The following is a 15,489-nucleotide window of genomic DNA, read 5'->3' on the forward strand; positions in this document are numbered from 1 at the left end:
CCCATTAGACAATAATAGCAAATATCAATAACAAAGTAGATTATTTTTTCTTTGCTTCGCATAAATCATAAATTAGCAGCAGATGAATTCATATTCATTTCTTAAAAGTGTGTTACAGCCCATGCATTTTACCAGCCTCTCTTTGTGGTATTGAATGAAGCACCAGGGAAAGATGTATGAAAATGCCAAGCTTAGCAGGAGACGCCAAAGGCTTTGGAATAAAACCAATACTTTCAGTTTAACCCAAAGTCCAACCAAATTTTATTCCTTTACTGACCACTTTAGTCAACTGCTGTAAGAAACTTTGATTCTCTCATTTAGCATTTAGCTCATTTAGGATCCGCCTAGATTTTTATGTGTAGTTTATAAGTTTATTAAAATAAGTACTAGATTTTTGGATACAGATTTAGTGATTGTATGTAGCACCTTCGTTTTTGATTAAAGGCACTTTATTTGATGTGTTTTAGCTATAAAATGGTCAGTATTGTGTAGACCCAACAGCAGAATGCTGATGAGGATTTAAGTTACAGTCATCTTACACTGCAGGGTATTTAGTTATTGTATCTGAAAGGATAGCTCCTTTAGGAAAATCTCCATTTAAAGAGACAGACACCTTCATCGTTCTCAAACTCATCTACACCTATAAAACAGGGCTCAGACTTTTTGCCTGAAGCTCCACTGACTCTCTTGGATTTTTTTAATGTTCATATGGAAGTCAAAACTTTCACCATCACTTAACCTCCAACATTATGTGACTATTTGTCGTTTTTTTTACTTCCTTTCAACAAAGAGACACGGGGTGATAATTCATGCTTTGCAGCAGATGAAAACTATCACCAGGATGCTTTGCAAAACCACAGCTGCATCCATGTTTTTATGCGTCGCCTCCCTCTGAGCTGTTCTCCGTTTCTGTTGAGCACAAATTAAAATCAAAGTAAAACATGTGCATGTGGATGAGATTATTATTTCCAGCCTATTTTCCATCAGTCTCTCTGGTTAACTCTCTCTCCCGGTTTTCTCTCGCTCTCTCTGCAGCTCTGTAGTAACACTTCAGCTCCACAACGACCGGAGGGATTTCTGGCTGGATGCATCAAGCTCAACCCAGTCACGTGTTTATAATTCAGAATAAAGAGCACACATGTACACACACACACACATAAACACACACACACCAGGATGAATGTCTGTTTCCATTAAAGCTAAAATAGCAGCATGCAAATGCCAAAACAAAGACAAACAAAGGTGCTCTCGAATGCACAAAGTTCTGCACACAAAACTGAACCCATTTCTAAAAGGTATGCATTTACACAAACACACACTGACACACTATGTTCAAAGACACACAATCACTGGAGGCACATTTGAATTGCAGCAGTGGTATTCTCTCTGTAGCAGCCTCGCTAGCCTGACTGAACCTCTGCTGCTTTCTCTCTTGCTTCTCTCTCTGTATCTCATTTCATCAAAAGAATATTTTTTCACAGATCTCTGAAGCTTATTTCTGTTGTTTATGACTTGGAATAAAAATCCGAGCGCAGGGTCCCTGGAAGAATTCTCAGAAACAGATCCTGCAGGGCTCCATATCTGGTTTTTTCCCCCTTTTTTTTCTTTGCAGCAAGACTTTCATTCTACAAATTCAAAGCAGTTTATTCTGTAAGAAATTTGAATATAGCACAAAGAAAACTATGCAACAAGCATCCTTTTAAGTAATGAGGTCAGGCAGGTATTTTCTTCACATCATTGCAACAGGACAAGCAGAAGATGAAAGGGGCAGATTCAAAACTTGCACGACTTATTACATTTTTGAAGATCCTGTATTTCGCATTGAAGCTGGACATTTTGGGAAATCCATGCAAACAAAGGAAGACTAACAGGTTCACAGATCCTGAGTGGTTTACCTAAAACCTCAGCAGAAACCGTTTGTTTTGTTGGACATCTTTGGATTTTATCAACCTCTAAGGTGATTTAAGGATGCAACATTTCACTCCAACATTTGTTTTGCAAAATAATCACTGAAATGTAGGAAAACTGTTCTGAATTATCTGAATCTCCCTTAATTATACATCCATACTTATGAATACCAGATGACTAACCCATTTCTGTTCCATCTTTTTGCTTTCAGTGTTTGTTTGGTTCCCCAGTGAACAGCTTTACTATTTTATTAACTGTTTTATTTCTCAGTCACTGATTCTGTGTCTTTAAGAGCCATCAATCTCAAATTCTTATACTAATATATTAGAGAGCATCTGGTTAGTAGAAGAAATGTGTAATCCAAAAGAACAAATCTTTCATAAAATTACAAAGTTGATATTAGCTGATACTGGGAAATGATTATTACTGATGGTTCAATGTAAAGATAGGCCGTTGTACAAACTGGAGAAATTCTGGAATTGTTGGTGCGTAAATTTAAATAATTAGTTCTTGGCTGCTTTGGTTTAGGCAACAAAACTAATGAGTTATATTTAAATATTCAAATAGTTTAACATCATCTTAAAAATGGACTTTAAGTTTAATAATATCAATAGCACTACAGGCAGAACTCGGCAGGAGTAAAACCACGTCCAGTGAATCCTCCGGTATTTGTGGAGTTTATGGACCACAGCTGTCTGTGAATAGCTGAAATTTGTGAATACTTGAGACTCAACTCAAAAGGCTTATATTTTCCTATTTTAATAGTCAAAATACTAAATATATCTTAATGTGTGAGAATATGCACAGTGGGAACTTTCTTAAAACTACGGGAGAAGCTAACATCTACAGTCTTCATTATTTTTGCTCTTGGGTGTAGAGCCTATCAGTTCCTAGGAAAATGATTGGTGCTACGGGATTAGCTGCTTTGCAAACGCCAGCCATTGGCGTGTCAAGTAGCATTACACCTACACCTCCAGCTGCATTTTCTTTCTGGACTTTTCCAACCTGATTAAAACATTTCTGCTCAATACCACTGAAATCTCCTTGCTGCTGACTCAGTTTAGTGCTGAGGAAACAGCTTTGGTTTGGGTTCGTACCACAGGTTGCCAAACATTTCAGCTTCTGGTTAACAAGGCACATTAACAGCAACAGTGACTTCTGGCCTTTTCTGTAGCCAGTTAAAACACAACCAACAAACCAACTGAAAACAGCTTCATATAATGCTGTTTTCATCCATTAATGGTTTCTGTTTGTTTGAACACTTAATGGCAAGTATGCTGGTCTAGGTCCTTTCCAAATCTAACTTGATCCATGAAGATCATTTCAAGCCTCCTAACTTAATGTTTCGTGGACCACATCAGGGTCTCAACCCTACAGATTGGGAACCCAGACCTAACAAGATCACCACAAATCGCAAAGTTTTGTTCTCAATTATTGGTCGTGGCAGAGATTTAAGAAGTCAACTAAGTGCAGTTGTTTCTCATTTTAATTAGAGCCTCATGTTGTCAGACAAAACAGCAATTAAATATACAATAAAATACAATAAAACTCAAACACTTTAAATTAAGAAAAGAAATGGAAATGGAGGAATAAAAGGAAATTCTGTGCAAGCAAAGGAAAGATGGACATATGAATACATAAAAAAATGTAGGAGAATGGGAAAATGAATTAAGTCTGAAAAGATGAACATTTCTCCATACCATGCTCTGTTCTTTGAACTTAACCTGAGTTTGAAATGAAATCCCATGCCTCTCCATACCTCTCCATAATTTTCCAGACGGTGTACGATCCCTGGAATGTGTCACAGCAATTCTCATACAGCGCTCTAAGAGATTTGGTTTCCCTCAGTTTCTGTTCAACTGTTTTTTAAACATTTGTCTCCTTACTCTGTCTTCCTTCTTCTAAATGTCTATACATCCGGGGAAATTTAAGAAAGAGCTGTGGCTATCTGTCATTTGCAAATCATCACGGGGAAAGGGATAGAGATCATCTATGAACAAAAGCCAGGATCATTGGCTTTGTGAAGAAGAATTTTGTGGATTGAATTAGTAAAATTGGAAACTGTTGTGAACTCCTCTTAGCCAAAAGAAATAAATAGAAAAGAGAGAAGAAGAGCTGGTTTCTGGTATCTCTGCTTCACATCAAACTCTGCGCAGATGAACCAATAAATCAGAGTATTATAAAAGATGAAAACAGGCTTTTGAAAGGAGGGTCAGAGACCACAGCCATTTATCATACAGAGCCATAATTAGAGTAAATCCTTCTCTGGTTACTGTTCAAGCCATCAGACTGCTGAATTTACATTAGTTAATGTGATGTTTGTACAAATTAGTCCTCATTAGTGTCCCAGATAACATCACAGGCTCCAATGAACAAATAGACGGGAACGGAAATGTACAACAATGGTTCCAACAGTCAAAATGGCACAAAACTGGGCACAAATCAGGTCAAATTGCAGGCAGCAGCAATAAGTTCTGCAAGTCACCCCCTAAATAATATGTTTTTATTTATATATGTTTTGGATGAAACTTTCCTTAATTTTTCCTCAAACAACTAGAAAACCCAATTATTCAACAATTCTCCATGAAGCATTCAAAAGACCAGGCCTAAACACTCGAAAAGTGGTTCAAATATTCACAGATTACTGATCCACTGACCAAATTCCCATCAAATCACCGAACGCTTCTGGAGTTAGGAAATTCACCATCACTCACCGTTTAGTAACTCCGGACCTCCCATCATGCCTTGCTGCTGTTGAGGTGGCGGCAGCGGCGCCTGTGGCTGAACGGTCTCCAATCCGAGGAGCGAGGAGGAGGAGGATGAAGAGGACATTGAGGAGGAGGAGGAGGAACAAGGTGGAGGAGATGTGGGAGGACACTGGGAGCTTTGGTTCGGCACTGCAGACTGGGAGCTCTGGGAAGATTCGAAAAAGGAAGAGTTCGGAAACGTTATTTCCCAAAAACACAACTAATAGTTATAAATTGCTCTCTAGATCACTGGAAACCAGAAGAAACAGTGAGAACAGTGGAGGGAGCTGACTTACAATATCCAACTGTTCATTTACTCTGGATCCTTTAACACTGAAATGAACCTACCTAACAGAAAAGCTCTAGTAAAGTTTGTATGTCAAGTTATCAGCCTGTTGCTCAGTGGGAATCATTTTGTTTTCGAATGTCAAACTGTCAAAAACACTGCGTTGTCTACAATATTTATGATATATGCAAGAAAATCAATGAGACAAAACAGTGAAGCAAAAGCAATGTTGGGAAAAAAGCAACCAATGTTCAAAGAAACACAATAAAAGAACCACAGGAAGCCTGGAAAACTTTCCTTAAATGACATAGGAAGAAAACAGGAATGACTTAAGACTTTCACTCTGGACAAGAATAGCTATGCTTGCATCTGATCCTGTTATGACACGTTGTGACTTAGGGAAACACTTTGCAGATTTGACAGATAAGTGAGAAGATCTGACACTGCAGAGGATGTCGGCTGTGAACAGCTGCTCTGCCTCCATGTGATGAGGAAAGCTGTAGCTGCGCGAGGGAAACATTAGCCTTTGTAGCGTCATTATTCATTCTGCTCGGGATTTGAACCTGCAGTGCGTTAGATTTGACAGAAGTGTCACTGTCACACTGCGAGAATCCGGCGCACAGTTTCCAACCCGACACATCAAACCAAACGTTGAGCAGTGAACATTAGAAGCTGGTTTGTTGGAATAAAGAGAGGGAAGAGTAGCAGCTGCTCCGCTGGATGCAGAAGAGGCAGCAGAAAACTTCAAACTGTGAAAATCAGAGTAAAAACTTCATGGAAATGTTTACATCGGTTTCATGTTTGATCTGTCCCACACAGATCTGGCCATCCAGTGAGAATGTATAGATGGACTAAAAATAAATATTTAGCTTTATTTTAAAGCAGGTAGTTTAAATTTTATTTAATAAACTCCAAACAATTATTCAGTAAAGTATCCAAACTATCATCACGATTACTGAATTCTTTAAAAAAAATAATAATTATTTCTCTTTTTGATGAATTCCTGGTGTCAGGGTTCATCAGTGCAGCATGTCTATGCATAATGTTTCAAGATCATCCATGTTGTCTGCCCTTTCATCATTATTTTGTAGAAATCAGTTTCTACTTTGACTTTAAAGATGTTTTTTTTATTATTATTTTTCTTTGTCTAAAAGGCAGATCATGTAGACCATGACTGATTTGTAAAAGCAAGAAAAAGGTAATACATTCAAGTAGGTAAATAATTTATAGGCACTTATGATTTTCCGTAGGACGATAAACTAACATCACCATGGAGGGTTCATTTAGTGTCTTCTGAACTATTTTTGTTATGACTTAGCCACATGTTTTGGATCATAATCCTGCTGAAAGAGACAATGAAATCCCATTTTCAGCTTTCTGGAGGAGGATGGCAGATTTTCATTTAAAATGTCCTGGTAATTCAAAGAGTTCATAATACCAGGCACTCGTTTACTAAGGCCAGTTGTATAGAAACAGGTCCACAGCATCACCGTGTTTGCTACCATTTCCATATTAATCTAATCTGACTGTCATGCATGGTTCCAGTAGTAGCAGAAAACTTTACACATTTCCACTTGTGAAGAAATTGCTTTTCCCAGACCTGACTCCCACACAACCAATTGGCGTGTAGAGTGTGGTTGCTATGTAGATCTCACTATTTTCTGCAATTGTTTTAGTGAGGTTTAGAGATCAACACACATATATCCTACTTGAATGGGATGTTCTCTTGTCTTTCCTATTATAAGGTGTTGCTAAGAGAAACAAGCCTCTTCATTAGACCCCATGTATACCACAAAGAAACAGAAAAGTCATGGATTACATATAGAATGTTCTGTTCGGTTCATGTTGAAAAAGTGAGAAAGGAATTACATTATCAGCTTCAGTTACTCTTTTTATAAAAGAAATGTATACATGATACAAAAAAAAACTAATTTTCTCTTTGAATACAAACACTCAAACCAAAGGTCTGCTTTAGCTATGTTTTTCAGTGAAAGAATAACGTTTTGCCTAAATAAACATTTCTTTTAAGCTTCCTTTGTTTTTATGCATTTTAATGTCAAAAAGCAGCTGCAATCCTTCGCCTTGTTTCCATTGAGCAGTTCGGTGCGGCATGGGTCGGTTATACTGGCTGCTTTTACAGTAGGAACAGACAAAACAGCCTACCAAACGGCCGTACTGCTCAGTGGAAATGAGTCAGTAGTTCGGACACACCTTCAGTGGTTTCCATGTGTCATAATCCTACCTGGGAGGGTATTTGGGCGCTGGTTGAGCTGGGCCCATTACTGTGCATGCCCATCCCATTCTCAGTCAGGAACTCCTCCAGATCCATGTACTGCAGCTGGAAGAGGCCTCCGTCGCATGGAAGGGTCCTTTCCCACAGCAGTGGCCCCAGGAAGGCCGACTGGGAGTTGGGTCGCAGCGGGCCGGAGCCTGGGGTCCCTCCCGTCCCGCCGGGGCCCCCGTTATTGATGCCCAGCGAGTCTTCATCAGAGTCCTGCGGCTTATCTTTGTCTGGAGGAAGACAAGGAAGGACATTTCAGAAAACAGTCCAATGAAACTGATTGAGTTTGACAAGTAAAGGTCAGAAAAATGATCCATTCTCTGAGTTGCTGGAATCTATTTGGTCAAATAAAATCTCAAAATCAGCTCTATTCTGACAAGGTGAGACAAGTTGGAACTATTATGTTGGAAAAATGGAAACGGAGCAATTAGACAATGAATACATTAAACAAGGACTCTAATTACAAAGGCAGAGGCCTGATTATCTCCTCCACTGAGATCTAATTAGTTTGTTCCTCTTAAACTGCCCTCTAACCACGATGTGCAATGATTTATTGATGTTTCTATTAAACACTAAACAAAGGCCTGTCAAAACAATGCAGTAAAATGCCACTTCATTTCACAGCTGTTCTTCCCCTCAACAGAACAGCTGCAGAGTTGCAATAAGAATGCTTTAAAATTCCAAATAAAAGATGAAAATGGCAGCATTTTGCAAAGGAGAAAACAAAACACTCAACAGGTTTGATCTTTAGTGGGCAGAACACAGCGATGACACATTACCTCACACAGCCAAGCCTTTCAGTCGCTGATTAAATCTACTCTACACTCAGCAAAAAAATCATCATACCAAGATTTTGCTCTTCTTATTGATTTTTTTCAGTGCATTTTCTGGTTTTATGTCAGATTCAAATAAGAAATTTAGTCATAATTGTTCAAACAGGAGGGTAGCAGTGTTGCCTTGCAGGTAGGATGTTCCTAGCATCTGTCTGCATGTAGTTCACATGTTCTTCAAGTGCATGCATTGGTTTTCCCCAGGCACTCCGGCTTTCCTTCCACAGTCCAAAAACATAAACGTTATGTTTATTGGTCTCTCCAATAAACATGTGCGTGTGGGCATGGTTGTGTGTCTCTGTGTTGTTCTCATTCTTGTGCACTGTCCATGGTCCTGAAACATTATGTATCATATGGAATATATGAATTTAAATGGCATAAATGCTGTCAAGTCAAGATGCTAAAATATTCCTATGAAAGAAATCTGAAATTCTGCTGCTGAGTGTTGAAACCGAACTGAAACGTGATTCAACACATAGTTTTAAACAACTAGGTTATTGTGACGTTTTTATGTATCTTTTTCTTTATTTTTCTTCCAAAATAATGTCTGTTCTTCAGCTCAATAGTTCAGGATAAATGTAAAAATATATGTGGAAAAGATTATGAGGTTATGAATTTTTTATTATGGTCTCATTTTTTGTGGAGGCTTTCCACAGCTAATGTGCTACACTAAGGCAAGAAAATATAACACTTCTACAAGCAGCTGAGAAATTTGTTTCCACCCATTTTTTCCTCTCCTTTTTTCTCTCGTTTTTTTCCCCCTCACTCTCCAGAAGCACTTAGCTGTAATCATTAAAAGGCATCTAAAAATAAAGTTGACCAGCCTCAAACTTTGACCCCACAGAGAGGCAGCGAGACCGATGGAAAGACAGATGCGGGCTTGCCGCATCAATAAACCATCACCACAAAAAAGGAAATCCTTCACATTATACATGGAAGCCAAGGAAAATGAGTCAGTAAATAAATACATGGAGCAATGATGTCATGCAACGGTTCTCTATTAGCGTTACTCTAAAGAATGGCAACGTCACCACAAAATGCAAATAAGTGGCACACTAAATTAGAAAGGTGATGAAATACCAAAAGAGCTTATTTAGAAAGGAAGAAGGGGGTAGAAAATGGAGCAGGATAGAATGACTGTGGAAGAGTCTCTCAGCAGCCAAGAAGTGAAGAGCTTTAACACGTGAGTGAATACAGCTGGAAAACAGCTGCGGAGGGACGGAGAGACGGGGAGGAGAGGACACAGGCCACTGTGTTCGTTCTAATCTCTCCACGGCAGCATCTTTACCACCTGCCTGGCAGCTTTCTCCTAATTTTTCTGAGTTATTCCACAGAGTGGAGAAAAAAAAACCAGGAGGGGAAATTAAACATGCCACCAATGGCAGGATAACAAACTGTCACAACAAGAGGAAGAAGGGATCGTTTTAGCTTTTGTTTAAGCGGTCGCTTTCGAGATTGGTTTGTTGTTTGTTTGGATTCATATCTCTACCAACTGATTGAGAAATTCCTCCTTTCTTGATATTTTGCTTCTAAGGAGTGTGACTTTATTGCAAACTCAAAGTGTAGTTATAGTGTTATTTAATATGCACTTACTGGATTTTTCCAGTATTTCTATTCTAGTTTCCAGTGCAAACATCTTCATGCACTTGAATTAAGACAAAGCTAACTTACAAGTAATTTTTCAGCAAGATATAGAAGCTTGTTTTAAGTAAGAAATTCCTTATAATTGATGAAAAAGTACTAGTTCCACTGGCAGATTATTTTCATTATAAAATGGGGAACATATTCTGTTATAAACAAAATAATTTGTCACTTAAAGTAGTACTAGTAAACCTGAGATATGGCACTGCATAAAAATATGAGTAGATAAGCAGTTTCCAAAATGCTCAATGTTAAGTTGTTTACTATCTGAGTTAAGTGTCTGCTAAGCAAGTATACCTAATAAAGTGGCCAGTGAGAGTAGTTTCAGAGGGTGCTTTAAAAGGTCATCAAAGAGCCTTGAGGAATGATCAAAACAATCAAATTAACTCTGACAGCTTGGAATGAGGCCACAGAAACGGCAGGCTGGTCTAATATTTTTGCACAGGGCTGTAATTGAAGGCATAAAAGCCTGTATGTCATCACGATCAAAGATGTGTTTAACTATTTATAAGAAGAAGGTATTTATAGAAGCAGATGTCTTCAGAGGAACCCTGCAGGGTGTTTTTTCTCTAACTCCAGGTCACAGGTGCAGAACGATGATCTAAACGTTACCCAGAGGCACCTGCTGAGCCTGCTGAACTTCTTCACTCTATTAAGTTGAGCAGAAATGTTTTCTTTACTACTAATAAATTAGGGGCAGCGATTAAAGTGCACAATTAGCGTGTTAATTTAAGTTAGTTAAAGTCCCCCGAAATGATTCACACTTCGTTTGATGGAACTGAGCAGTTCAATAATGAGAACATGAAGAGGAAAGTCCTCGTTTTTTGTTGTTGTCTTGAATACCATCAGCATTATTTTCCTTCAGGCTTCATCACTTTATGAAGCAGATTGTTGTTTGCAGAAGAAGCTGGAACACTTTGTAGTTTGAAATATGTAAGACACAGCAGTGCAGCTGTGCTACAACAATAGGAGGTCAGGGACATTTTGATAGTTTAATGGTTGGAAAAACAAAATAAATCAGCCAATCAGTGCTTGCGTTTTTACAGTACCCCCGTAACAAGCAGCAGCATAAACCTAATAAAGTAAGAAAATAACTCAAAATCAACTGTACAGAAAGTCATCAAAGATCTTCTCTATAAGGCAGCTGTAACACTTCAGCTACATTACCATCGACTACCATCTACTTCAGCTACAGAGGGCAAGTAGATGGTAGGAATACGTGCAAAGTGGCACCTTTAATTTAAGCGATAGTGACACTTTGAACTAATGTGGACAAGTCATTAAAGTGCACCAGGGCTTAAACTGAATGTAATACAGCAGAAAGAATGGGCAAGAAACTCTAAAGATGGATGATTTGAATAAATCTAAGAAAGACATTCAAGAAAAAAAAGAGTGAGAAAACAAGAAAGACAGAAGAGATGAATGACTTTGGAGAAGGAGCCACAGTGAGGAGACTGAAAAGAGGAAAACAAACCCTGAGAAGATGTAAATGAGCAGAGGGAGTCTTGGGGAGTGAAAAACAGAGGGATCAGGCGAGAAGAGAGCAAGACAGAGGAAAAAAACTCAAAGACGTGTGAGAGAGAGGGAGAGAAATGTGTGAGATGGAGTGGGTGTTTGCAAAGGCGTCAAACAAAGCCAGCCAGGGGGCGGAGGGGTAAAAACACAGCAGAAGAGTCCACTATGAACAGAGGAAAAGGAAGGGCAACAAGATCCAGAGGCAAACTGGAAAAGGAAAAGCCTTCCTTGGTTTGCCCCTGGATGCATCACCTATCAGCAGAGAATGCAGCACGCGCTGACAGCGAGGGTAGTGGGAGCCTTTCAGATGCTTTCTGGCTCCTCGGAGAGCCTGTCAGCTGTGCTCACCATCATCATCCTCCTCCTCATGCACAGAGGGGAAAAAAAATCAAGAGGAAAGAGCGGCAGCTGCACCAACAAACCACCAGGGGTCGCCAAATTGCGCTAGCCAACTTCTCTGTTGTTTTCCTACATCTGTGTGTGTTCACTTTTCACTACTCTTAGTAAGGACTTGATTTGCAGGACACCACTAGTCCAAAGACGGCTGGTTTTGTGACACAATTTTTGCTGTTTTAAAAGATAAGAGTTGAGATGTTTGCAAAAGAAGAGTAATCAGCTGGAGGATCAATGTAAACTTAAAAAGCCACCCTATCAGGTGTGTGTGTGTGCATGTGTATGTTTTAGCAGCGATGACATCTCTACAGCCGGAGAGAAAGAAGAAGCAGCCTGGTTAATATTTTGTCGTGGCAGCTGGGGCATGGGAAACAATTCAATTCCTCTCACTAACCTCTTTCTAAACAGTCAGGAGAATCAGACTCAACAGAAACAACCACTCTTTTTTTTCCCCTCATTCTCATCCAGATCAGTGCATTTCACCACCAAATGCAAAACAAAAGTCTCTAAAAAAATCCAGCAGGCCTGCAGACAGAGTGCTGAAGGGAAACCAGTGTGCATGTGAGTGTGTTGAGTAAGCAGCTCCTCTGTATTTTACAATCACACATACCCACACAGTCACATGCACACACACATGCATACACCCATGAATAATCCCCCAGAATATTCCTTTGAGAGACTCTATAATGATTAATGCTTGTTTGCATTTCAGAACAAGACTCAACCAGGTAATTATTTTCCAAATCTGCAAAGAAGAATGGCAAAAGTTAAATGTCGAAATCCAAACCTTGTTATTATAGTGTTTGCCTCAATTTAAAAAGTAGAAAATTAGAGGAGAGTGGATTTTAAATTAGGCAAATAAAACATGAGCAAATGCAAAAACATTTTACTGCTCTTTACAAGTCTCCAGGCTTTCCACTGGAGAGTAAAATGTACACTATAAAACTGAATTTGTTGAAGTATTTACCGCCAGCTGAATTATTTACACTTTTATATAGCATGTTAGCTTGCAAGTACAATTTTCAATGGTGATTTAACTCCAAAAACCCTAACCGTACCCTAACTGGTGTTGGAAGAAATTTTTTTAAAAGGTTTAACGTTGAATTTTTGGCAACATGAAACAGGAAGTGCTTGTTTTCAAGAGTGGAAAACCGTTGTTGTAGAGGTGTGAGCTTAGCAGAGAGAGTGTAAAATGCTGGAGGTATGCTAAGTCTATTTTGTTCTGAAACAACCCAAAGTCATTAATAACAAATCTCAGATTATTATGAAGCAGTAATAGCCAAAATGGGGAATGTCCCTGACTAATAAATCAAACGCACCCTTAACATGCACAAACATTGCGGTCTTTGGCTTCAGTTCTACCTGATGAAAGGAACAAAAACATTCAAATTTGAAAACTGCTGTTAACTCCTTTTACTGGCATGTATTGTAAAGAAACAATGTGGAGAACGGTTATATGCTGTGCATAATGTTACAATAACAAGTCTCTCATATACTACAGTGACTCGCAGGGGACACAATATATCATTTATCCAAAAATTTAAACTTACCTGCTTATTTTCTCCTGATCACAACAGACTATTCATGAGACTCTAGTTCTTGATATCTGGCTATTTAAACGACAGCATGACTGCTGAAATCACACTTGCAAGGAATCCCTGCTCTTTAAAATAAATGACACTTATAGTTGTCGGGAAAAAAGGCTTACATATTTCATAGAATACATTCAAATGTCTCAGTAATGTGTTAAGACTGTATTTTTTATCTTGATTTTTAATATGGGAGGTTAAACCAGCTAGGTGAAATTATTTTAAACACAAGTTTAGTTATAATTGGTTATAATTCAATAAGATGGGGGTTTTTAGTGATTAAATATTCAGAATTCAGAGATATAAGTAAAATAAATGCAAATCGTTACAAATGTTTTTGTTAGATTTGACCATGCTTGCTTTGGATCCATTTAATGCATCGTATAAACACCTTAAGGCGCATCCAAGCATCACTGACAGGTGTTTGAGAACTTCTTGTTCCTGTTTCCTGCTCATTTCTGTGTGCTATCCCAGCACTGGCTCCCTGGTTGAGGTGTTTCCCTTTAATACTTCCCATGCTTTTAGGAACCCCTCCTCTGCTCTCACGTGCACTCACTCACCCTTCATCTCGCAGCAGTCCTTGGTGACCCTCTGGTCGGCCTTGATTGGAAGCTGGAGTAGAGACTTCAGGTTGGTCATGGAGGTCAGGTGACCGCCTTGGGGGCCACTTCCAGCAGGGTTGCTGGCCCCAAACTGCGGGCTGGTGGCCCCTGCTGGGAGATCCGGCGGCAGGAGCTGCGTGAGAGGCCTTGACATAACTTCTAGGGAAAAGAAGGAGGAGGAAGAGGAGGAGGGGGCAGGTGGAGGGAGGTGGAGCGGAGCAACCTGCAGAGTTGGAGCTCAAGATCAAAATAATCCACTCAGAGATTGTAGTTAACGCGCGCGCCGTAAAAAAGGTGCGCAGACAGGTGAGGCGTGCGTGAGATCTCCTCTTGATATCCCGCTTTCCCCTCGGCCCATGTAAAATGTGCAAAAAGAAATTAAAATTTAAAAACTGAGGGTGGTAGGGCGGGAGGGGGGTCTATCTCCAAAATGGCAGCATGCTGAGCGGGTTTAATTCATCCCTCTGGAGTTGCTGTAACCGCGTTCCTCTCGAAACAAACACCGCCGCACTTATAAACGACTGATCCAAGTCCTCTTAGAGCTTGTGGAAACAAAACCGGTCCAGCTCGGCTGTCAGCCTGACAGATTCCCTAAAAATTCCCTTCCAGATGGAAGCAACAAACAGTGACAGTAATAATAAAAGCAGGAAAGAAGGCGGCTGAAGGTAGTCCCGTGCACTGAGCGAAGACAGATGATTAGAATCAGCAGAATATGAAGAATCGGCGGTGGGAAGTCTCCAGGGCGGAATAATCCATCAAATCTGAGGTGAAATGATCGAAATGATCCGATGATAGAAATAAAGAGAAATAAAGAGATTCCCCCCGAAAGAAAAATAATAAAATCCAGTAGTGGAGAGAGCCAGCTAGATGATGGCTCTTATTTTCCTCTCTCTCTCTCGCGCTCCCTCCCTCTCTCACCTTCACGCGCACAAACACACTCGCGCATTTTTTCCTCGGTTTTCGCTTTTCTCCCTCCGCCTGTCAGCTGGAACCAACACGGGCCGCTCGCGTCACGTCACTGCTCACGGGGGAAAGGCGCTCGGAGGCGTGGATCGTTTGCATACGTTGGCCACGCCCACAACCCCAAAACTACACCCCCCGACGTACTTAAAATCTACCCTTGTGCATTCACGCACACGGATAAGGTGGTAAATAGGAGTTTTTTTTTCCTGCCAGCATGTAAAAAGAAACTTTTTTTTAATTATTGTATTTAGATTTTATTTACATTTAACACATATTCATTTAGTCTTTCTTTTAAATCGTTTCCCCACATTTTTACATACTGGTCTTTTTTTCTAAAATGTTTATAAAGCAGCATGTGAGGTGGAAACTTACATATTCATACTTATTCATTAATGCAACTCAGTTGACTGGAATATTTTTCTTTATGCAATTTAAAGTTTTTAATTATAACTCAGTTAACATGCAGCGGAATGCCAACTAAATAAGTCAAAATATGTCTGTATGTCAACTAAGACAATAACAAATATATTCATAAATGTTTAGTCTTCAAGTGTTTTGTAACTGTCTTATTTCTCTTCTGTGTTAATATTTCATTTACAATTTTTTTTCAAAAATGCTAAGTTGATGTGCTTAGATCTTAGCAATAGCATGTGTCAAACATTTCAAGAGTAGCGTCAAATCTTTGTTTGCAAACTGAATTGAAATGCATGCAATTTAAATTAATTATGTCCATT

At 39.4% G+C, this 15,489-nt stretch overlaps 1 protein-coding gene across 1 annotated transcript in view; it reads right to left on the minus strand.

Moving 5' to 3' along the window:
* dbpa (D site albumin promoter binding protein a) overlaps positions 1 to 14,888 on the minus strand; it is a 36,427-nt gene extending 21,539 nt beyond the window's left edge. The window contains exons 1-3 of the mRNA XM_014990209.2: positions 13,751 to 14,888; positions 7,184 to 7,452; positions 4,623 to 4,821 (exon numbers count right to left, since the gene is read on the minus strand). Coding sequence (XP_014845695.2) covers positions 4,623 to 4,821; positions 7,184 to 7,452; positions 13,751 to 13,946 — 664 coding nt within the window. The 5' untranslated portion in view covers positions 13,947 to 14,888. The remainder of the gene's footprint in view (positions 1 to 4,622; positions 4,822 to 7,183; positions 7,453 to 13,750) is intronic.
* Between the last annotated feature and the right edge of the window lie 601 nt (positions 14,889 to 15,489).

This window comes from Poecilia mexicana, unplaced genomic scaffold, assembly GCF_051168715.1.
Source record: "Poecilia mexicana isolate PSO_F unplaced genomic scaffold, ASM5116871v1 scaffold_11, whole genome shotgun sequence".
NCBI lineage: Eukaryota > Metazoa > Chordata > Actinopteri > Cyprinodontiformes > Poeciliidae > Poecilia > Poecilia mexicana.